Source organism: Choristoneura fumiferana, chromosome 2 (assembly GCF_025370935.1).
Source record: "Choristoneura fumiferana chromosome 2, NRCan_CFum_1, whole genome shotgun sequence".
In the NCBI taxonomy this organism is placed as follows: Eukaryota; Metazoa; Arthropoda; class Insecta; order Lepidoptera; family Tortricidae; genus Choristoneura; species Choristoneura fumiferana.
The window spans coordinates 1,471,942-1,497,373 of NC_133473.1; the positions used below are offsets into that span (position 1 = coordinate 1,471,942).

The window sequence follows — 25,432 nt, forward strand, 5'->3', positions numbered from 1 at the left end:
AGATTCCACACCAATAACTGGTCTACCAATATTTAAACAAGTTCCTATCAAATGAATATGTCGCTAAAGTCGAACTTTCAAGTTGACAGACACGTCTATTGGCATTATTGTTTTATGACATGCAAACGATTATCAACTTTACAGTGGTAGACCATATATTTGGCTGATGGTACATACTCCCCAAATTCAAACGAGACACAAGAAAACGAAATTTATTTTTATTTGCTTGCTTTCCTTCCAGATAACTCCAATCAAAGTCTTAAGCTTTTATAAGATATACAAATGCTAGAAGTATAATCCTGTAGATTCTGGTAAATGCTTTACATTTCATTATTATATTCACTACTTACACTTTATTACCCAGCATCATCAGGAAGTCATGAGATTCATCAATAGATGACGTTAGTAGCCATAAGGCTAAGTTCAGATGAACGCAGGGTTTGAGATTGTAACAAATCTACGCTGTTGTTTACATGATGGTCACTCGCAGTCATGTCAACAACAGCACTGATTTCTTACAATCTTAAACCGCGCGTCGAGCCAACCGCGCGTCACCGCGCGTTCATTTGAACTTAGTCTAATAGAAAATAAATCGAATTTTGAAGATAGAGAAGTATCAAAATGTAATAAAAACTAGTTATAGAACTAAGATTTATCTTCGCATTTTGTGACCATACATGCAAGAACGCTGCATCTGTGTGGCTCAATCATTCGTTTCTAGCTAAAACCTATCCACCTGTAACGTTTTTTTTTCTTTCAGGCTTGAAAACACCGAGCACCTCCTTTGGCTTTTCTTGTTCTGTCGTCAGCGGCGGCCTTAGGGGGTGGCGAACACGGCAACAACCCAAGCAAATTTAAAAATATATAGATTTTTTAACTATATTTTCACATCACATACTTTTCACGAAGGACAAAGAGCCTCGCAATGGGTAAGGCCGCCGCTGTGTGTCATTGTCTTGTTTTGTTTGTTAAGCTTTGAGAATTAACGCGTACAGTGTTCCAAACGCGTTAGAGACGAGTGTAGTATTAGCAACAGTTGTGTAAACTTTACATTTTAATTGAAATTAGTAGATGAGTTTTGTGATAAGTATCACACATAAGTAGTTTTTGTATCTATCTTCTGGTTGTGGAGTAGCAAGTTTTTCTTTAGTTTAAGGTTGCGGGATATTGTCATCCGTGACATAACGACTTATTTACTCATCCGTTCTGTGTAACATACTAGCTCTATCTATTATTCCAATTAGCTAGCTCGCTCTATGACACACTAGCTCCATCTATTGATACAATTTCTTTGCAATAACTGACTTCCTTTGATTTCGTCACAGATTATAAAATATCTTTGTAGACATACACATTTATTCACCTACACACTGTATATTAAAACAGATTCCATAACCGAAATTATGGAGGTGCAATAAAAAAGTAATTAGATAACGTTTAAATTAAAGTATAAGTACAAATATTTAAATTTATTTAGATGCCGTTAATATATAATCGCAACTTGAGGTTATAAAACATTGTTTACGCATTTAAGCCACTATAATAAAATTCTGAAATAATTTTAACATACTACATAATTATAACATTTTGTTTTATCTTCTTATTATGTCGAACCATAATGAAATTGCCCTAATGTATCATTTATGATACTCATAGCTGAGATGGTAGAAATAACTTACCCAGATATTTACCTAAACAAAACAAATATAGAAACCCTGTGAGCTTAATTTTACTATTTATAGCCTAATTTTCACTGTTTTATCACTTAATACAAGAGTATATTTACACATTATAGTTTAATCCACAATAAATTTGTAATTAAAAGTAATGTATGATAAATTATAATACAAAGCTAATAATAATACATTGTCTTACAAGAATACCCGGTCTCAGATTTTAGATTACTTTCTGTACCAAAATAGGATCTTCCTTCAATGACTTTTTATTTTTATTCGACCATAAGTTTTATCTCGTACCTATCGATTCTTCCAAAGAACCAATAAACCCAAATAGGTATTTTGTAACACTATGTAATATTAGTCTTACTGTACTTACAAGTTTTGTCACATTTTGTGATATTGATCAAAAAAAGTCAAAGAATCTCCGTAAAATTTAACAAAAAATGTAAATGTCATTCCTTTATAACATCATCCTAACTATTAACGTTTCCAACATGGCACATTTTACGCATGAATAATTATGTTTAAACATTATTGTATAAACGATATGTACAAAATCAAATACAATTTGACAACAATTGACTTGAAAAACATGTATTTGCATTTTTGCCTACTTACGTATTTATTTATGTACGTGCTCTATAACCAGGGAGCAGATGGATTAGCATTAGCGTTCGCATTAATATGGACCTGATTCAAAAAATAATTACGCAAATAATCAATCAATCAATTATTTTCTCACGTGAGATTTCATGTCGACTCCTAGTAAATAAATCACAAAAAGATTACTTTTTAATTTCAATTTATTAAAGAAAATTAACTATAATTTTGCCAAATTTTCTGTGGTCAATCTATTCCCATTCAAACGACACGAACTGCTACTTTTATTAACATTCTACTAAGGCAATGGGAATTCAAATTCAATTTCAAGAAATTATTAATTAAATTAAATTAATTAATAAGGTAGAGGCGATTTAGCGACCACTTGCGTTGAGTTGGAAACTGCACCTTATTGATTTCATAATACGTCACAATTTCCATTGTAATTATTGAAAATACGATTCTTTGTCAGGTATGTATTCGATAGCTGCTTTTGATTCTGCGGTAGTATGCTCCAATAAATGGGGCCTTATTAAGGGTTCATTAATCTATCGACTATTTTTGGAGTCATGTCCACAATATTGCGAACAATAATGTTAACCATTCGATCCCTGTCTATAACTCATATAGACAACATGGTGCGCAACATTGAAACTTAAATAACGTACATGAACTAGATGGCGCTTATATCAATTGTTCAATAACAACCGTTAAACTTCACAAGTCCTACAATATTTTCACCGGAAAATAACGTTACTTCTATGCGTGGAGACCAAAGGGCCAGACCAATTATCAAATATATTATTATTATGCTATTTATTGTTTTTCATTTTATTTTTACCCAACTAAACAGTGACTTTAAAAAAATAGTCTACCGGTAGTACTCTACATAGTGGTTATATTTTCTTTGGTACTCTATAGGTTAGGTTAGGTGCGTTTTATAACAATTCTAAACAATTAATGGATTAAAAGAAAAAGAGTTATGACAAACAATACGTTATGTCAAATATTACATTATGACTATCAACAATTATACGAGCCGATATGGAATGTACCCCTCGGACCATCACCGGAAAAACCAGGTGCGCAAATCCTTCAGTGAAAATTCTGGACATTAAGTTTTCTTGTGAACTGTTTCAAAGACTTCATTTTCCAAAAACCATGTTATGCTTACCCCAATATACGGAGTTTACCTAATTATAGTGCATATTGCGACTCTGGCCTAAGCAGATGCAGTATAGCCAACTACATTGCGATTCTAGTCATAACTTAGGCAGAAACTAGAGATTTCACATCTGACGGAAACTCACTCCAGCTTATGCGTAATTTGATAATTGGTCTGACCACGCACGGATTTAGACAACGCATCATCACCACATTAAACAATATTAATATGCTTAAATTAAAAAGCGAAAGATAAATACAGTCAACAACCAGAAAACCACGAATTCAACCATCAGCAAACGAAACAAAATCTCGAAATATCACGGATGGAACTGAAAAGCAGAGAACCTGTTTAGTCCAAGGGCTTTACGCAGCCAAGTACGCGACGACACACATTATAAGGCCGGGGCTGGATCTCCGGCCTGCTGAGGCCTATGCCTTCTTCGGCTGGGCCGGGGGTCTCCTCAACAGATGGAGAGGATCCCTCCTGTATCTCGCGAAGAGTTCCCTCTTGAAGGTCTCGAAATGTTTCCTGTTCTTTTCGTTCTGCTTCTCCCTCCAAAGGGGTCTGGTGCGCCGCGCCTGTAGCCCCCAGTGGATTGTGAAGATTGGAGACAGGACTCGGAACTGGTAGCCAATTAGGAACATTTCGTATACCTGGAATATAAAAGAGAAACTCGTCAAGAATAGAATAAAGAATGTCAATCGCCGTGTTCTTGGCATTGTGGAAGAGTTTAATCCTCGTATGAAGATTGAAAGGCCGTAATAATTATTGACCAAGTGTCTTTTCATCCAAACTACCGCAGTGTTTGAAGTCAAAAGTTTTTGACCAGTGTGTGTTGCCAGTTGCCAGTGATGACATATGGAACTGAGACGTGGGCGCTAACGATGGGCCTCATGAGGAAGTTCAAAGTCACTCAGAAGGCTATGCTCGGGGTTTCTCTGCAGGATAGAACTAGAAATGATGATATCCGCAGTAGAACTAAAGTTACTGACATAGCCCGAAGAATTGCAAAACTGAAGTGGCAGTGGGCGGGGCACATTTTTCGCAGGACTGATGGCCGATGGGGTCAGAAGGTTCTCGAATGGCGTCCGCGGACCGGGAGACGAGCTGTCGGTAGGCCTCCAACAAGATGGAGCGACCAGGTTAAGATCGCGGGATCGCAGTGGATGAGGAAAGCACAAGACCGGTCTGAGTGGAGAGTCTTGGGGGAGGCCTATGTCCAGCAATGGACGTCTTTCGGCTGGCATGATGATGATGATGATGATGAAGTATCAAGCGTTTCAGCTTGGGCAAAAACGCTATAGCTGACCTGTTTGGATGTCCACCTGCTTTTTTCTCAAGTCGCATTTTTTAACCAAGCAAATCTTGTAGATATTATATTATGTGTTATATTTTATGTACCTACAAACAATTTGAATAAAATTCTATTGTTAAACAAAGTTTTGTCTGACAAGTTGATCTCGATATTTTTATCGCGAAAATATGAACTTTTCCTCATGGAAGAGCCATATTAAACCGAAAGATGCCGAGCGAAGCTCGGTCGCTCGGATACTTTATAATAATGATACGTGACTTACGGGACAACATATTATAAGCACTCTGAAATCATTGCCAATATATTATTACGCAAGAATGTAGACAAGATATTATTATGTCATTAATCCAGGGATGGTGAACGCATGGCAACATTGAAATAAATAAAATAAAATAAAAAATCATTTATTGCCACATTTTAATTGTAATTACGTACAGGAATATCAACTTCAGAGCAAAAACTTCTTGAAAAACGCTGGTTACCGAGTTTTAGCCCGAGCGGAGCTCGGTCGCCCAGGTACTATTGTTAATATTCAGAAACTTCATAGTTTTACAATGATTTACTTCATAACGGCCGCCGACTATAGTGTCCCGTCTGTGAAGGATGCGCAAATCGCGCGAGGCAAAAAAAAATAGGCTAGTGTCTTAAAAAAATCTAATTACGGCTACAGTTCAATCAGAAAGTATAGCACACGTAATTTTTCTTTTGTCATTTAAACAAAAAATGATGAAGGTAGGGACGGTTGAAGTTCCGTGCGACGTGACGCCGTGCGATAATTCCGAACTTTGACGCGCCTCATCTTTGACATTTTTTGTTTGATTGACAAAAAAAATGCATCCAAGATTTCTGATAATCTAACTAGCGGACTACTTAATAGTAGATTGTACAACAAGAGCATAAAAGGAGTCATTTTACCCGTGACGTTCATAATGTATAGGATAGACACGTCGAGGGGAGAATGGGTTTAATGCTCGAGTTTTACACTGCTTTTCACTTCGATTGCCGGCGGTACCGGCTCAGGTGGCTATATGAACGTCTCGGGTAGAATGGCTCGTTTTATGCTCTTGTTGTGCAATCTAATTAAGGACACTACCCTATTGCAATATACACTCAGCGGCGAAAAAATTTGGCCCACTCTACATACAAAATTACCTACTTCTGCTATATTTGAAGGCCAGATTTATTGCCGCTCAGTATATATGTAATTTTTTGTAAGAGGAAAACATGGAAGCGGATCACTTGCCACAATTTGCTTATATCTACACGAAAGTTATTTCTCCCCTATTTGGCAGTTTTTAGAAGGAAAGAAAGAAGAAAAAACGAAAATACATTTATTTAACGCCATAAAAACAAACATAGAACAAATACAAGACATACATGACGCTAAACAGGTCCCCACTCAGCATAATGCCACGGCAAGTCGTGGCATTTTTGGTTTGTTTGGTGAGCTACCTTGTAAAAGTTCTCGAAAGGGGAGCGTGGCGTAGGACGTCCACCAACGAGACGGACGGACGACCTGGTTAAAGCCGCAGGTTTCGCGGTAGATGCAGGCGGCTTCCAACCGAAGCATGGAGGAGGCCTACGTCCAACACATGCTGAGTGGAGACCCTTTTTGGTATCCTGTCGTGTCACCAAGTAACATAGTTTTAGTTCTAGTTTTAGTCGGGGCTGTTTCACCATCCATTGATTAGTGTTAACTGACGGTTAAATGTGATGCCGTCTCCGTCTGTTCGAACAAAACAAATAGAGACGGCATCACACTTAACCGTCAGTTAACACTAATCAATGGTTGGTGAAACAGCCCAGATGGAGCCAAAATAAATCTTTCTTTCTTTCCTTCTTTCTTTCAATAGTGGCCGTCGTACGACTACTATGATAATGATTAGCTACAGTCGTGAACCCTAACATTTCTAGCACGATTTTCTGTGCCAAATGGCAACGCACTCATTCCTGTCGGCGCAGGATTACATTTATGATTCCACGCGATACCTATTTGCCAATACTCTAGCAGAGCTGTCATCCCGCAAAATCTAAAATTATATAACCCGCATAACGAAAAAATAACTCTACCCTACCGCACCTTCTCGAAAAGTCATTAGTAAAAATCTGTACAGTCAATTAAATCTAAAGAAAACAACTTCAATTCTCAATATTTATTTAGAAACGTTCGAAAACAATGATTGCCAACGCTAACAAAAATCTGGCACAAGAATGTTATATTTAAAGTTTATTTATATCACAGACGCTTGTTGAATAACTGATGCTATTTCTTCTGGTTAGAGCTGAGGCCGTATTGCCTAACGCACTTGTACTCGTAATTACAATCGTTTTCACCAGTTCTTTCTCTCACACGGTATAAGATGAAGGCGGAAAGAGATAGTGAATGTGATCGCGAGCGGCCGGGCATTAGACAATACGGCCACGGGTTTTGATTAGATCCCGGTGTTTGTCGTTATCCAGTCTCTCAATGCTGCTATGTTGGTGAAGACTGTGGGAGAGAGAGGCAAAGCACAGCCTCTAGCGAAGGAAACCACTCCGAAAGCTGTTCCACGGAACACGGCAGGGCCTCCCGAGTCCCCCTGAAAAAAAAAAGTTTTTGTTAAAAAAATACATTTTTTTCTGGCTGTATATAGGTAGGTAGTTTCTAAAAACCAGGTAATGAATGTCGAGCTCGCGCACTTAAAATTAACGTTGCATTTAAAAAGCCAGCAAAAATAATTAAACTATCATTTCGTCCACCAAATCACAATATTATGATATCTGTGTCCAGTTGAACGCGCCAATTTTCATTAATTTTAATCAACGAGAGCTTTGGCTCATACAACAGGAAGCGTTTACGCAAATACTATGCCAGGCAAAGAAACTTTAGAACTTTAATGCCGCAATGACACATACTTTCCTACGTGTTGTCTATTTGTACTTAATACTATTGTTGTGTCTTGTGTTGTGAATAAATGTATTTTCTTTCTTTCTTTCTTTCTTTCTTTAATGTGGAATTTTAATGAAATGGAGTAGCTAGTATAGTTAAATAAATATCACGGGACACTTGACGCCATTTGACCTAGTCTCTAAGTAAATAAAGCTGAAAGGGTTGATCACAAAGGTGCACAAAATGTACACAAAATACGCACCGTAAACTTTTTGTTTTAAATATCTCGTTTTAAATGCGTATTGTACGTCGTGACGTGACTCATTCATATGTCACTTTTTTGACGCATAATTTCCGAGTTAGTATTATTTCGTCTAAAAAGCAGTTGATCTACGTAGCAAATTAGCAATTTGGTCTAAGCAGCAAGTGGTCTAAGAAGCAACTGGTCTAAGTAGTAACTTGTCTAAGTATCAAGTGGTCTAAAATTCTTTGACTCAAAGTCGACGGAGCTCCTATTCCGCGTGGACGAGGCGCTTCGCGCCTTGACGCAACTCTAACCTAACCTAACCTACCTATGTTTTTTCAAGTTTTCGACAAAAACAGGTTAGGACCAGCTGCTTTTTAGACCAGTTGCTACTTAGACCAGCTGCTTTTTAGACCAGTTGCAACTTAGACCAGCTGCTTTTTAGGCCAGTTGCTTTTTTAGACGAATTGACATGGTGCATTAGCATTTATTTAGTTGCTTATGTCGACGGCACACTGTAAAAACGTGATACGTGAGGCACGTCATTGCGTTTCCAATGCGCCAGCGCTATTTGAGCCGCAGTGTGGACGATACACGTTAAAAATGGAAGCGCCAAAGTTTGCATACTCTTCGCTAGTCATGCCGTATTTTTTGTCCGAACCATCGCTTGTCATATTTTTTTCCCCATTGAAACCTTACAATTTGCTGAAATTATTAAATGGTCATCCTATAGAAAACTATAGGTTAGGTTAGGTTTGTTTAATAACAATTCTGAACAATTACAATTATTACTAAAAAACAAGTAGTTATGACAAATGATCGTTCTGACGAACATTACATTCGGACTTCCAATTCCGTTAAAAACTTAACTCTTTAGTCACGTCCTTACAACGTAGTGTATTTTGAGCGTCGATGTGGAATACCTGACAAGAAGATACGCCTCCGATGAGGAAGTGGCCCCCGCAGAACATGTTGCTGGTGAGAGAGTCGCCGTACGACAACCGGCACAACCAGTGCGGCACCACGGGCACGTTGGCCTCCATCATCAGACGAGGGATGCGCCGGCCGCGAGGCTGCAAGAGTTACTACGGAGTCATGTATTGGCGTGCTTTGGGTCGAGGAGGTAGACAGGCTGCTAGTTTGGATCGCAGCAGCGGGGCATCAGCACTAGCACTGTCTACTTGCTGCCTTACTCATGCCTGCGTACTCAATGCACGCCATAGCATCTATATGTAAACCCTTCAGTGTATAGTCCAGGAAACTGAATCACGTATCAGAATTTGACCTTTCATGATCAATTTCGCTATGATATCTTTGAACAATGTATGTGTTGTCATAATGATATTAGTAGCACAAAGATTCCACCCTGGTGGTAAGTGATTCAGTTGCCTCAACTGTACAAAAATAAAGAAAATAACATTTGTCACCATGATTTAGATACACAAAACACGTCCAATTTAACAACGTCCAACTAAGGAATTAAGAAGGAATCAGACAGACGGTTAATAGTTTTGTTCTTTCTTTCTTTCTTTCTTTCATTTTCGCGTTTCAATTTGCATCTTTCACTCCAAAGTGAAAGGAAAGTGACCTTGCAATGAAAGAAAAATAAGCAATCACTGATTTTACTTTTAACTGCACCCTTGGGACTACAAAGCTGAATATATTGCAAAAACGTTAATTTTTTATTGACCCCCGTCGAAAAAAGAAGAACGACATAAGTTTGACGCCAATATCCATCTGTCTGTGAGATCGTAGCTCTCAAACGGACGAACCGATTTCGATGCGGGTTTTTGACGTGATAGAAAGATTTCTTGCAGTAGTTTTTCGCTATGGTTCATCAAAATTGGTTCATATTAAACTTTGAAATGACACTGTCGGGATTTCCCAACTTTTGTAAATTGGTTGTATTGACAAGTATGAGACTATGCCCGTTAGCACTACCAACCGTCGCCGCCGCGTGACATCTATGCGCTGGACATTCCGTCCCTGACACGTTTCTATTATGGTCATGGCATGATACGGTGTGATTTAGCGGGTAGAGACCTTAAAAGATACCAGAGAAAGCATAACCTGTGTTAGCTTACCGCTGTGAGGCCCCATCCGGTTACAGTCAGCCTGACGAGCGGCACGGCCTGCCCCCGCGCCGGCAGCCGGATGGGCCGGACGGCGTTGCTCCAGGCCAGGGGCTGAGCTAGCCGCAGCACGGCGATGTCGTTGTCGAACTGCGGCCGGCCGTACTGCGGGTGGACCGTCACGTTGGCCACGCGGACGATGCGCCCGCCGGAGTCGCGCCGCGTGCTGCCCACCCGCAGCCGGATGGCTGACGGGCTGACGCTATAGGGAAGTTGAATAAAACATGCCAGCATTTTTCCAGCTTCCGCCAGTAACTTTTCTCATGTATATATTCTTATACTTACGTCCTACTTATTCCTAATTTGCCAGCCAAAAATGGCCGATCACTCAAATTGTCTAAAATTCGGCTTGTGTGACTAACATAAGAGTTGTTTGTTGATATAAATTGTAAACTTCTCTAAAATTAGTACCTCATCATCATCATCAGCTGGATGACGTCCACTGCTGAACAATGGCCTCTTCCTTAGAACGTCAAAATGAACGACAACTTGCCACTTGCATCCACCGGTTCCCAGCAACTCTCACGCAATTAGTATCTAATGTTGAGTAAATCTTACTCCCGGCACACAATGAAGAGATAAGTTAGTAAACACTGACAGATATATTGGTGTTTAATTGAAAAAAGTGTCGTAAATCGGACGCAGAAAGAAATACGTCGCGACAACTAGCCTGAATGTTACGACTACATTCTTGTCAACATTCTTTTTGTTCGCTAGTCTATTTATTTTTATGAAATCAATTTAGCTAGACTAAATATGTGAGCGAGTTTATATTGCATCAAAATATTAGTAGATATCATAAAAAAAAAATTCTGTCCTCGGTCCTCTGGTAAGTATATCAGAGTTTTGCTCCTATGAACAATGTTGGCCATGGCCCGTTTGCACTGCTGCAGCGCACACACGTAATATGAACTGTTTACTTTTAAGTCTAGACTGATGCTTTGTATTTGTAATCTTGATTGTGTGTCTGCAGTACCAAATAGGGTTTTTATCTATCTATCGTCTATCTAAATCTCTATTGTGCAGAGAGTCAAAACTAATCCCGATACAGCACAAGATGCAAAATAATCCAAAATACTTCAGCAGGTGGCCGAGTTATTTTGACTTCACCCTGTGAATAACCTGTAGAGCAATATAGGTAATTTTTCTTTAATTGACGTAGACGAAACCGTTTCCATACATTGGTTGATCCGATGAAAAATCTTTTCAAGGTTGCTCAATCAGCGAACCTAATCATTTGCTGAATTATTCATGATTAATTATACAGCACCTGGTATATTTGAGCACCTTGGCCACTCCTTTACTGCCCATATACGTCCATGCTAACTGTACAACAATATAATCAAATCGACTTACTTCTGCACGCAATGCGCTGCGGTCATCACGTAATCCTGGCTGATGATGAAACCTCCGCAGAAAGAGTTCCCATTCAGCACCATGGACACCTGGTAGGGGTGTCTGGTGATGGAACTGGCGCGGCCACCGATGATCTGCCCGCTGAGCTCAGGGCACACGGCCTCCAAAGGTTCCAGCTCCACATTCTGAAGGTCTGCGTCTTCTGGGAGAGCCTCATCGGCTGTATCATCTACTGCGTCCTGGAGATCTACAATTTCACATGAATTGTTATAGCAACTATTATACTGATGTAGTTAAACTATTATGTTTGCAGGAAAAGCTTTTCCACCCAACTTTATGAATATGGTTGAATTCCTTTACCCACCCATTTTCAATTCAATGCACAAAGAACAATATTGGCTGTACTCGCACACACAAGTTCATCAGCTTTTTTTTCTTTTTCTAATATTACTATCAAAACACCGACCCTACTTCGACCATACCAACATAACTCTAAAGTTTGAGCTCGGCGAGCTTTTTCACTCATATAGTGTTTGGTCAAAAAACTACGCCAACTTGCCCTTAAGGTACCGATACTAATTGGCCAGCGCTTGCATAATGTAAACTATGCACACAAAATCACTACCTTAAATTGCTAAGAACTAATCTGTTTCACACTTCAAACATCATCGTGGAACAGTTCACGACGGGCGTCATTTCACTGAAATCTACGAGTAAATAACATTACACAATAACGAAACTCAAACTTACCTACACCAGTAAGCAAGCACAGCAGTGCCACCGCCAAAACCCAAGTCATCTTGCACTGACTGGTAGATCAAATAGCTGAGATCGTACTGCCGCAGGCACTATCATAATTGTCAAAACGGTTGGTCAACTTGACCGCAATAGGTAATTTCTCACGGTCAGCCACGGTCATGACCTTTGGGGGGTAAAATTCAGTTGACACGTCGGCGACGCAAAAAATATGAAAGCTGAATATCGTTGAAATGCAGCCGAGATCGATTAAGGACTAAAAATATGTTAAAGACCTGTTTCACCACTCGTTGGTGAATTTTATTTAACAGATAAATGTGCTGACGCCTCCGTCTATTCGGGCAAAACAAACAGAGATGGCATAACAAATATTATCTATCACAAAAGACATATCCTAATATAGATTAGTCAGAGCCCCTTCTGTAAGTTTTTGTCGTGAATAACAAGAGTATTATACGCATTTGCGCTCAAATTATCATGTTTGACAAGTGGGCATGTTGGTCATCTCATGGTAAGCATCACTGCCACCCATAGATACTTATGATTGCCATTTGCCCATAGTGAATCAATTTAAGCGTTTTCTTTTTCAGTGAAAATCTTGGGGTTGTAATTAAACCATCAATAAGTAAGGCATTTTTTGACAGGATATTTAAAAAAACCCGTACTGTAGCTTATTAAGAAAAAGACGAAGAAGAAATAAATTCCATATAAAAAAAACCTCTCCCCATGTGTAAAAGAAAACTTTGGATTTTATGGCTTAACTTCCCTGACAATTATAGTAGCAACAAGAAAACGAGGTAATTCATCTCTCCTATTTTTATTTCTTCGCGTTAAATAAAGTTTCGTCATTTAAAAACTAATTTAGCCGTTACTAAGAAATCTTAAATTGGTACCAATGCCACAATAATTTCAAAACCAAAAACTTTTCACACTGATTTCTAGCATGTTTCACGCTTAAACACTTGGCTTTCTAAAAAATAAATCAAGGATCCAATAATTAATACTAATTCGCTATCCTAAGTTGGGAATACTCCATCTAATTTAGTTTTTAGTTCGTTTTGGTTTAATTCATCGACATCAAAACAAAAAGAAGGTTATCAATTCACTTGACTTTAGTACTAGTTTTCATTTACGTTACATGAAGAACACCTGTGAAAATTTGTCTCAAGGCTAATGGTTAAGATTTCGGAATTTTACGCACAAATCCCGATCCCCTGAAAATATAGCTTATGTGATATTTCTAAGATCCAGTTATCCACATACCAAATTACATTCAAATACGAGAAGCCATTTTAAAGTAAAAGTATAACAAATAAACTTACACACGCACTAAATTTCGTATTTATAGTTTTAATAGCATATGCTCCAACTCGAAAGCCAGTAACCTATTTATTTAGTCATAATAATCGTAACAGCGACATTTAAACGATCGTTTATTAATAAACTTGAACTGGTGTCTGCGACGATGATTCAGCGACCTTCACCCCGCAGCGGACCGTGACGCGGCGGCCAAAGGGAAGCGGAGAGCGGACCCGCAAAAATGATTCCAAATGTTACTCAGCTCAATTTTAGATTTCGGGTCTTTTAACTTTTCATGACGATTCCACTCTTTTTTATATTGTGCTGTCAATCGTTTCAAGGTATCGGGAAGAGATCCCTTTATGGGATAAGCTCGCCTTTGTACACTTTGTTATTTCTCAGTGTAATCTGTTATTTTTATGCGCAATTTATAGATACGCGAGTACATATTTGTTGCGAATGTCCTTTCAATCGTTCAAAGGTTAACTGGAATAGATCCCTTTAAGGGATAAGTTCGCCATTGTACATATTTTTCTCTTGTTAACAGTTGTTTTAACATGTTTTATGTACAATAAAGAGCTATACAATACATAATTACAAGAATGAATCCCTATCTCCCTTAGTCACACAATACCTTGAGAACGACTTAACCGATTTCATCCATCTCTTATATAAATTTTCTGATACTTTACAAAAGTTTCTAACGGAAAGAAAGAAAGTTACACAGAAAAGTAAAAAAAAAGAAAATTTAACGACCACAAACTTTTTCAACGTAACTTCAGAGTTAACTTACAACCTCTAGGATTAGAGACGTGAAATTTGGAGCGGGTTTCTATGAAATTTTAATGAAATTCACAGTATAGTTTTTAGGAATTCCTACGGGAAATTTTGGGGTATCCCCATCCGACGACCACCTCTGCTTCGTAGAGACTGTAGCGACTTTGAAGAAAAAAAGAACATAAGATCCCCTAATTTGGTTAAAACTTGTAACGCTCGCTCGAGGAACAAAAATGTTAATTGGCTGAAGGCTAAAACGTTGCACACCGTCAAAGCTGCGTTAGTACGTAGTTTTAATTTCCAATAACTTTTTCCATTGTGACACGAAAATTGATCATACTTGTGTATGGATCATACAATTGTATGGATAATTTTCGTGTCACAATGGAAAAAGTTAATAGAAATCAGAAGTAATACCTGCTAACGCAGCTTTAGCAGTGTGCAACTTTTTGGTCTTGACTGTGATATATATGCTGCTTGTTTTTCAAATAAATAAATGAATAAAACGTGTTTTTTTACGATATAACAGGACAAGAGGTATCGTAAATATGTACCTAATGACGTCGTTCCAATAAATTTGGCCGCATTATTCCGTTTATTTGATCAGCTCTACCTCTAAGATACTTCTTATTCGTCCAACCCTGCCGTTTTAAATATGAACGCGTGACGGCTCCGCTCAGGTCTCGAAGAAGGGTCTTGACGTTAAATGCAATAAAATTGTAACCGGAGCACAAACCCTGATATATTATTTATTTATTTGTTTTCAGTTCTTTTTGCGGAACCTTTATCGCTCCCTGGAGCCCGGCTGGCTGACGGGCTCAGTTATTTGTATCTCCCAGCAGAAAATACAGTGTTATTTGTTAAGTTTAAATCTGTATGAAGATGGCATCATAGGGACAAAGTGAATACAGCTTCCACTTCCTAGTCTTTTTAACCGACTTGACGGTGGATTTTTTTTATGTTTTGTTACCACCGATCAGAACTCCGTAATTGACGAACCGATTTCCACACCAAAAATCAAAATCAAAACGTTAATTCCATAAATATGGTCACATATGGTGTAAAGTGCTCTTTTACATACCACTTGATTGAGCGCAGAAGAATGCGCCTCAAGAAACATGGCAGACAGTTTCAGAAGTTACTTTAACACAGTTTTTAGGAAAGGAACCTGGACCTAAATTATGAAAAATGTGGTTTCAGCTAAATATCCAGAGATTTTGATATGTTATAGATTTCAAAGTCCTGAACAAAAGTCTCTAAAAAACTAAACTAAGCCCTGAAAGGGATTTGGAAGCAGAGGTAGCACCCTTACCTTAAAGACTTTTGTTCAGGGGGCCTACCACGCTCTCTTAATACGATTCTTTTTAGGCTCTAAACTGAACTGCATCGCTATTTCGTACCACGACGTTACATTTGCGATTCAGTTCAAGCACGGTTCAGCGACAGCGATACAGACATTTTCATTCACTCACTTCAAGCGGTTTTCGTACCATGACGCTTAACTTGAGTGAGAATTGAATCGCTTCAGTGTCAAATTTAGCGATTCAGTACAAGTTACTCATTCTGTCAATTCTTTTGGAATTTTAAGTGTTTTACTTGGAACATTTTTAAATTTCAAGAACTTTTAAACTTTTATTCAAGTTTTATAACTTTTCATAGGTACGAGCACGACATTGTGCTTTTTAACTCCTCATTGATAAAACTAATTAAACTAATTTTTCAGTGAGAAAAGAGACTCGTGGATTAGTGACAGCGTAAACATTTTATTTGTAATCAACACAACGGTTGCTAAGACAACGGAATGACATAGAGTTATGGTTTTCCAAAATAAAGAGGTTTTAGTATACAATATTTGGTTTGCATATAGCGGCATCCCTTTCGCGACTTAGCGTTTCAGTTTCGGACCAGAGACAATAGCGGTCTTTCATTCACTTGTAAACCATTGAGACTCAGCTCTGAGAAATAAACGTCGTGGTACCAACTTCGACGATTCAGTTTAGGTGCCTAAATTGAACTGTTCTGCGTTTGGATCGTTTATGAAAAGATCATGGTAGGCCCCCAGGACTTTGAAATCTGTAACATATCAAAATCTCGGGATATTTAACTGAAACTACATTTTCCATACTTTAGGTCCGGGGTCCTTTATGTTCGTCACTTTTTGGATGTACGGTTTGTTTTAACTACTATTGGTGAATCTCCTGTAACTTGAGGTAGCTGTTGCAGCGGCTATTTTAACCGCTATGTTCGTGATCATAGGCGACGCTATTGATTCGCTGAAATTGCATCAAGCACAAATAACTTTTTTCATTACATAAAAGCGTACTAGTAACCTCATTTCCATGAACTACCAATTCGGCAAAGAATTAGGCAAGATAAACTATTGTTGTCTCAACATTATAAAATGTAATATTTTAGTTAATCTATTGAAATTTTATCACGATTCCGTGAGACCATGCTTATCCGTGTAAACACTTAGTACCTGGGCAACCGAGCTTTGCGCGGGCTAAAACTCGATAATAAGCGTTTTCCCAGAGATAAGACCAAGCTAGATCGATTTGTTATCCCTCGCTTAATATATATATTTTTAAGACAGTTTAGGTGAAAAGTTCCATCATTAAGCTCAATCGTCGATGTGTTTTCCATAAACTAGTGATCGCTCCAAGTTTTATTTGTAAAAAAATATATAGCAAGTATAAAGTAACTGCACTGCACTGATGCACTCTGTTTTGTATTTATGCATAAAATATGTACTTAAGTATACATATTTCTGGTGTCCTGTCAATCGTTCATGGTTAACTGAAAGAACCCTTGAAGGGATGAAATCGCTCTTGTACATCTAATCAGTTTTCCTTTTCATGTGTTTTAAGTGCAATAAAGAGTTATACAATAAACTACTGTTTGTCTTAAAACTAACAAAACAAGTAAAATCAAACAAAGCTGAACAAACAAATTAAAACGGCGGCAAAGACGTTACCCGCGTCAGCTGAGAGCGCGGATTAGCGGAGCGATGCCGTGTTCTGATTGGCCCGTCGACCCGTTAATGCCCGCAACGTACACTAATTCAGCCCGGTGTCGGGTTACGAGGCGGGAAATATTCCGCGCGTTCATAACCTCCGCTATTTTCATCGCGACATCGCGACGCTGTTTTTCTCACCTCTATTTGCTTTAGTTTACTTTCTCATTTGATAACGAGGAGGATAGAACTTTTCATAATCACTGCAGCGGTACAGAAAAGCACTACGTAATTAACTCTCTAATTTCTTATCCATACTAATATTATAAATGTGAAAGTGTGTGTGTGTTTGTATGTTTTTCCGTCTTTCACGTCGTAACGGAGCGACGGATCGATGTAATTTTTGGTATAGAGATAGTTTATGGGCCAGAGAGTGATTCGACATAGGCTACTATTTATCCCGGAAAAATGCACAGTTCCCGAGGGAACAGCGCGGCATAAACGAATTCCACGCGGGGGTAGCCGCGGGCAAAAGCTAGTTAAAAGATAAAGCTAAGGTCAGGGATTGTTTTTTTTTTCATTACAGAAGGTGTGACGTAGGTGTGCCCTTATCAATTTAAGCTCACTTACAGTTCAACCGCTGCTTTAATTGAACCACTATTATGCACCAGAGATTCAAACAAATCTTTGAAAAAGATGGCTCCGTGAAGCACAGCCGCTCACTTGGTCACTCCAGGTTACTAGAGATCCGGTTAGAAGGAACATGTTCAACTTCAGAAGTGACTCATATTACAGTTGCTCGGCGAACGATAAATTGATTAAATTAGATATTCTAATTAACGGAGAAAAATCTCGCCAGCGCCTTTCAGCATATTTTAATATACTAGTACAGTCACCTGCAACATCTACCACAGCGGAGCGTGCAAAAATATCTGACACGTCGTACCGGCCCTAGAAATATTCGTATCGGATATTTATGCACGCTCCGCTGTGGCAGATATTAATGCAGGTGACTGCACTGCAATATCTATCGAAATATAAAGTTAACAAAATCAAAAACTTTACCACTATTATACTTTAAGTATGACAGAGAGCACGCTAACCTTTATAGTAAACCGGAACCCTTATAGTTTCGCCTTGTCTGTCTGTCTGTCTGTCCGTCCGTCCGCGGCTTTGCTCAGGGGCTATAATTGCTATGAATGCTAGAGCGCTGTAATTTTGCACGGATATATTATGCCGACAAAATGGTACACTAAAAAATTAAAAAAAAAATTTTTAGGTTACCTCCCATAGACGTAAAGTTGGGGTGTTTTTTTTTTCTTATCCAACCCTATAGTGTGGGCTATCGTTGGATAGGTCTTTTAAAACCATTAGAGGTTTGCTAAGACGACTTTTCGATTCAGTGATTTGTTTGCGAAATATTCAACTTTAAAAAGCTAATTTTCATTAACATCAAGCGTCCTCCCCCCCTAAAATCTAAACGGTGGGTGGAAAAATTTAAAAAAATTCAGGATGGTAGTAAGTCTATCAAACTTTCAAGGAAAACTAACGGTTAAGTTTGCTTGAGAATTATTAGTAGTTTAAGAGTAAATAGCAGCCTAAGGTATAAAATATACCACTATGGAAGATTCCGTATAAAATACGAAATCCTTAGAAAAATAATACTTATTTTTTTCGTAATGGCTACGGAACCCTATTTCGGGTATTTCCGACACGCTCTTGGCCGGTTTTTTTATCAAATAGCTAGCAAACGAGCATGCGGGTCACCTGATGGTAAGCGATCATCGCCGCCCAACGCCATTTTTACTCATACATAAACTAAATATCAACTGAGACTTAACGACTATCTAAATAGTATAATGCAAAAATTACCTCAAAGCAAATATCAACTTTTAACGATTGACATTATAGGTAAATTAAAATAATCTAAATTTTACGTGGGTCTTACGAGGTTATGCTGAGTTGGGACAATTTCTTGATAATTTGTACCCAACCTGTTTCTTTTTCTCTGTGTATATCACGAATATTACTTTCTTCCATTCTTTCTTCCATTTTAAGTTTTTTTTTTTTATTCGACTGGATGGCAAACGAGCAAAAAGTGGGTCTCCTGATGGTAAGAGATCACCACCGCCCATAAACATCTGCAACACCAGGGGTATTGCAGACGCGTTGCCAACCTCTAAGATGGGATAACTCACGTGCCAGTAATTTCACCGGCTGTCTTACTCTCCACGCCGAAACACAACAGTACAAGCACTGCTGCTTCACGGCAGGATTAGCGAGCAAGATAGATAGATAGAGATATTTTAAGTATCTATAGTATATTGTCAATTTAATCAAATAAAAGGGATTTTAATAGCTCTACTGCAACCCCCCGGTCCTATACTACGAAATGCAAAACTCCAACTTCATATCTTGCCGTCCCGATGACGCTAATATTATTTAATACGAGAGTGAGAGGGACGGTACTAGTTCATAGTAGCCCCCCCGGCCCGCCCAGCTGGCATTCGCTAAATTAAATCTGCCGGCTTTGCACTTTAATTAAGCTTTTCTCTCATCAAACGGCTACTGTCTCCATTACAGGACGGGCTATAACTCATTTAACAGCCTATAATAATAATCTTATTACGTGAAACAACACAATATTCGCTCGTGTAGAAACATAAGCGAAAATTCTAAAACTTAAATTTTACGTCTCAAAATAACAGTCATGAGATTTTAACCTACAGATGTATTGAATAATGTTTTACCTTCGTAGTTTGTCGGAAAAGTTCTATTTATGTTGCTTTCTGAATCGGCTACAGTTAACTTCAGTAAGCTAGTTAAGATAGCTAGATAAAAACATACTTATACATGCAGGTGGTAGGACCTTGTGCAAGGTCCGCCCGGATTGCTACCACCATCTTACTCGCTAATCCTGCCGTGAAGCAGCAGTGCTTGCACTGTGTTTCGACGTGGAGAGTAAGACAGCCGGTGAAATTACTGGCACTTGAGGTATCCCATCTTAGGCCTCTAGGTTGGCAACGCATCTGCAATACCCCTGGTGTTGCAGATGTTTATGGGCGGTGGTGATCTCTTACCATCAGGAGACCCACTTGCTCGTCTGCCATCCAGTCGAATAAAAAAAAAAACTTTTCCGACAAAATACGATGGCAATACATTCACCACTACATGTGTATTGCCTTGCAAGATTGTCTAAAGTGATCCGCTACTTTTGCTGCTGACTGTAGTACACGCGTTTTTAACTTTTCTGAGTGGCAACACACAGCATAACGAGCCTAACGAGCAAGATAACCCTTTATAAATTAGTTCAAATACAATAATGCCACAACGCGGAATGTTACTGTTCGCGACAGTAAATAGGTATTGATTCTACGCAACGTATATCGCACTATAGGAACATTAAATGAACGTTTGGTATAATGTGGCAGATCAATGAGGGCTATCGTTTTTTGTCTCACTAGATGGCGCACTGTTGCGTGAGGTTTTTAAGTATGGCTTTCAAAGTCTGTTATTACGTGCGTGAAAACAAATTTTAGATTAAAATCATATTTAATACACCTTAAAACCGTACCATAAAAATATCAAGCATGCCACAGTGTTGCATAGTCCCCGTTTTGTTCGGAAAAAAGGGAGGACAAAGGTTTCCGAAAGCCATAACTGTCTCAAAACACAGACATTCATTGCCCCGGAACGCATATTTGCCATAATTAATTTCACATGTTACAAAATATTCACAAAATTATTCTGATTATAAATAAACCCGCGTAGCTCACCCAAAAACTATGAGATTTGACATTTCGGAGACCTCACGCTACACTAGCGCCTCTAGTGGCGAATTCATTCGCGATAGCCCTCATTGAATAATAACCGTGGTCCTACAGCACTTTTTTTCGCTTTGCTATCCTTATTAATTCACAATATCACTTTTTGATTTAAGAAGTAGAGAAGAGCGATTTTCTGTTTATAAACGAAAATATGTGGCACTAAACGTAACTGTGTTGTAAGCAAGACACAACGTAGGTACAGGTAGTGCAACGAGAGTTGAAGTGAATGATTACACACTCAGCTACATGAAGAACTGATAGCACAAAAAATGTATAACAAAAAATTGAACCGAGTATAAAAATCCATGAAAATAATTTTCTACCAGTCTGAAGTCGGTGCCTCAGCACGAGTCCGCAGGAGTGGACCTATAGTCGTCTACCTCACCTAAATACTATAACTATATATTGGGCTTAAATCACTCCTGCTGGCTCGTACTGAGGCACCGACTTCAGACTGATAGAAAATTATTTTCATAGATTTTTGTAGTCGGTTAAATTTTTGGTTATAAATGTTTTTTCACGCTTTTTTATTGTAAGTAATCTAAGATACAATAGTTTAATGTCAACTGCTGGCCACCTTTTACGAAAGATTGTTTTTCCCGATGCTGAGACATTCATTATTGAAGAGTCCTGGTGCTTCACCACCCATTCCATTTCACCATATGCATTACGATGAGCATAAATTGCTTAGCAACTGTGTTAAAGTAATTGAAATTCAAACCGTGAAATACATTAGTTATTGAGTACTAGTAGTAACTCCGATGGTCAACTGTGGTCTTCATCATCAGTTCCACTTCACCAAATGATGATTTTCAAAAGTAAATGCACGAGTTACTACTAAATATATCCAAATTACCATGTGTCCCTACAATAATTGAAGAGTTCCCTCGATTTCCTTAGGATCCAATCATCAGATCCTGATTCGGTGCTTATGGGACCTAATTGAAGGTATTCTATGCGAATGAAAAAAAAATCAAATCGGTTCACAAATGAAGGAGTTCGGAGGATAAAAAAAATACAACCGAATAGATAACCTCCTCCTTTTTTTGAAGTCGGTTAAAAAGGAGATGAATTAAATGCATCAGTAAATGTCAAAATCGAGCTGTCACTACATAACAATGTTCTTGTGTGCGTGACCTCAACTCTGGTGGCATTACCTATACTAGCCATTAAGCTTCTGGCTGAAAATAAATGAAAGTTTAGTCAAATTAAAAAGTTAAACGTTGACACGTGATTGCCTTTTATTCTGCTTCATTCTGTGGAATTTATAGATTTTTGATCATTGTTGTTTTGATTTGTCGACCTCTAGAACAGCAGGGCGTCTAAAAATGTTTGCAATATTTAATTTGAGAATCATTCCGTTGTTGAATCCGCTTCCAATCTAAATGTGCGACTTTATAGTTAACCTTACTCGGAACAAAAAGTTATCTAAAGATTCCCGTGTGAAGATCGGGGCAGAATGTTGGCTATGCGCCATGCACCTCGGAGCTCGGAGCTAGCAGCGGGATGTGGGATACCTCGACTGTTCTAAAGAACTGCCGGAGTGAAAGATTCGGCATTACATCGCTACTGCTGCTGTACAGTCGAATTCATGAACTTGTGAGCAACAATTTGATCAAAAATATCTGAACACGACTATTGTTAACGGCGTAGAACCGTGTAAGTACAGATATTTTTGATTAAATTTTTGCCCACAAGTTTATTAACTCGACTATACAATACGCTTACTGTATTACGGTGCTCAAGAAAGAGTAATTGTAAAATATATTTCTAAGTAAAACGCTTTAAAGTATCAATTAAACAAAAAGTCGAAGTTAATTCTTCTTCTTGACTTCAATAACAAGGGCATTCATACTCGTATAACAGTCACGTGCAAAGATACACGGCCAAAGCTACAAAAATTTGTATACACGACTTTATGCACTTAACATTAAGGTCACACGACCTATACATATTTTTGTAACTTTGGCCGTGTCGATATCTTTGCAGTTGACTGTACAATCACCAACACCGATATCTGACACAACAAAGTAATATCTGACACGACTCTATTTCTAGGGTCGGTAGGACGTGTCAGATATTTTTGAACGCTGCGCTGTTGCAGATAATAATGCAGATGACTCTATAAGGTTTCTGGTATATTCTAAATTCTGAGTAAATCGCATTGGAAGTTTTGTTTCAGTAAAATAGGTATAGACAAATATACAACCTTAAGTGAACTGTGACATGTGTCATACATAATAGTGGTAGCCATAATAACGGTGGCGAAGATACAAATCTTAATGATGATGACGTACACGCATCTTCTTAATAACGGAATTCAGGAAACAATGGCGATAATCTTGCTTATAAAGAAGATGCAATCTTTAAAATAGTATTAAGTGAAACTTTTACTTAAGAACCGCTTATTTTTGCATCACTGTCAATGGAATAGAGTGAAACAAAATGACTTGAACAAATAGAATAAGGCGGCAAAAATCACACAGGCAGGTACTTAACCATAATTATTGAACGTGATAATAAATATGCAACAAACCTGAGTGTTCCTGGTGAACCCGTAGCCCAGGAACCTCTCATCATGAGGCGGCGCAGTATCGGACGCCACGTAGAATGGCTCGTAGAGCAGCTCGAAGTTGGTCACGTTGTGGCTGACGTGCGTGTGTGCACTCTCATTGCCGCCAGACGCTTCCCATCTGGAGAAAAAGAAGAGGTTATTGTCTCTAAAACTATCTTCAAACGACAAAAGTCATTCATCACGTTCCGTAGCTCTACAATTAATTCAGAATATGCGATAGGAGAAACTTACTTAGTAAAGTTAGAAGCGTATTGATTGTAGATAAACACCTTCCTATGGAATGGTATCGCCAACTTCTTCCTCGACAGTCTCAGCAGCTCCGACTTGTTCGCGGGAAAATTTGCGACTCTCAGGTCGAGCTCGTACGTGGGCACCACATATGCACACAGTGGACACTTTGGGACATTCGCTAGAAACTTATCTAGAGCCTCAGCCATGCCCTTCGAGGGCACTATATCTACATCTACTAGGAAAACATAAGACGTCTGACAATTCTTCCTCGCTAAGTTCCTTAAATGGTTTTGAGGATATGGATGTCGGACTCTCCAGGCGATAGTATCCGCTTTGATCTCGTATGGTGGCAAAGGCTTGGCTTCGCAATCTCTCGCCCAGCTGGGTACATTGCCCTGCACTCCTGGCCTTTCAAAAGGAGTGACCACATGGAGCGCTATGCGCATGAAGACTTCTGGTTGACACCGGAACATCCACATCGTAAACGCTCTCAGCAGTCTCAGTTCGTCTCCTGCCACGAAGACGGCTACTGATATTGGTCCAGACCAGTGCGTCGCTATCCTGAGCAGCTCGTGAAGCCTTTCTATGGAGCTTTGAGTTGCCAGACAGACGCGGCGGTCAGCCGATAGATCCGCATATAGATCTCCGACTGCTGCATAATCGAACATTTTGTAAGACCTGGAAGCATCCCATCTGCCAAGACGCAGGTCTATCCGTGATATGGGGTCGTCATCGACTCCGTTGTTGCTGCCGTTGTCGGAGCAAGGTTCACAGGTGGGGGGTTCGCTGGGGGGAGGGGTAGCATGCGTGGGGCAGGAGGGGGGGTGAAGAAGCCAGATGTTTGCTGCAGCGTTGTAGAGCACCAGAGCGATCGCAGTGATGGTCACGACGCTCCACTGACATCGCCACCGCCACTGTTGATCAAAAATTATTTATTAATGGTATTGAGATTTGTATACGGATTTTTAGATAAGTGAGTAGACAGATTTGTGGTAGGCATTTGTTACGAGTTCTGTGTAAAAGAATCCGTGCGCAGGATTGCCACCCTGTGGCAGGGGATCCGGTGGTATGGTTTGGAGGACATGTCAGTCCCTCTTGGCACGAGTTGTTACTCATTTAAATCTTATAGCTGTTGTGGTGTTTTTATAGTTAAGGCCTTTGGGAACTGACATGTTCATTAGCGTTTGATCAAAGTTCCATAATAAATAAAGATTTAAAAAAAAATGGTATTGACGAGAACCTAGTAGTATAAGTTGTGCATAGTGGGTGATCCGGGGTGGGTGGGGTCAGAAGGTTCTCGAATGGCGTCCGCGGCCCGGGAGACAAACTGACGGTAGACCTCCCACAAGATGGAGCGACGACCTGGTAAGATCGCGGGATCGCGGTGGATGCGGAAAGCACAAGACCGGTTTGATTAGAGCGCCTTGGGGGAGGCCTATGTCCAGCAGTGGACGTCTTTCGGCTGACATGATGATTATGACTGGGTGTTCCAGATGTTACGTTGGCAAAAAGCAAAACAAACGGTAGCTATCAATAATTTATTGAATCAGGAGGATAGTTACTTTGTGGAGGTTATAACAATGAACTGAAACAATTACTTTCACCCGCGACCTTATGATAACATGATAAGTACATTTATGCAAGAAATGTG

General features: G+C 39.1%; 2 protein-coding genes across 6 annotated transcripts in view; both read right to left on the reverse strand.

Moving 5' to 3' along the window:
• Positions 1–2,738: 2,738 nt before the first annotated feature.
• Positions 2,739–25,432, reverse strand: part of LOC141445605 (beta-1,4-glucuronyltransferase 1-like) — a 37,475-nt gene continuing 14,781 nt past the window's right edge. For both annotated transcript variants that reach the window (XM_074111448.1, XM_074111449.1), the window contains exons 3-5: positions 23,782–24,695; positions 23,512–23,668; positions 2,739–4,100 (exon numbers count right to left, since the gene is read on the reverse strand). In XM_074111448.1, the coding sequence (XP_073967549.1) occupies positions 3,876–4,100; positions 23,512–23,668; positions 23,782–24,695 (1,296 nt within the window). In that variant the 3' untranslated portion in view covers positions 2,739–3,875. The remainder of the gene's footprint in view (positions 4,101–23,511; positions 23,669–23,781; positions 24,696–25,432) is intronic.
• Positions 6,901–13,499, reverse strand: LOC141445606 (trypsin beta-like). 4 transcript variants are annotated; one of them, XM_074111454.1, is made up of 6 exons: positions 13,442–13,499; positions 12,114–12,285; positions 11,364–11,610; positions 9,960–10,209; positions 8,799–8,948; positions 6,901–7,341 (listed from the first exon to the last, which is right to left on the reverse strand). In XM_074111454.1, exons 2-6 carry the CDS (start codon positions 12,160–12,162, stop codon positions 7,195–7,197), a joined length of 843 nt encoding a protein of 280 aa, XP_073967555.1. In that variant the 5' UTR covers positions 12,163–12,285; positions 13,442–13,499; the 3' UTR covers positions 6,901–7,194. The 4 variants fall into 4 exon arrangements, with proteins under 4 accessions (XP_073967555.1, XP_073967552.1, XP_073967554.1 ...); XM_074111451.1 differs by having other exon boundaries at positions 12,114–12,375; XM_074111453.1 differs by having other exon boundaries at positions 12,114–12,375; positions 13,450–13,478.

Bases quoted from the DNA above. Each gene is read 5' to 3' on its own strand.
- LOC141445606 (XM_074111454.1), bottom strand. From the start codon at position 12,162: ATGACTTGGGTTTTGGCGGTGGCACTGCTGTGCTTGCTTACTGGTGTA. The intron at 10,210-11,363 runs GTAAGTCGATTT...ACTTCCCTATAG, and splicing joins GCAGCGCATTGCGTGCAGAA to CGTCAGCCCGTCAGCCATCC. The intron at 7,342-8,798 runs GTATTCCACATC...TTTTTTTTTCAG, and splicing joins GAGGCGTATCTTCTTGTCAG to GGGGACTCGGGAGGCCCTGC.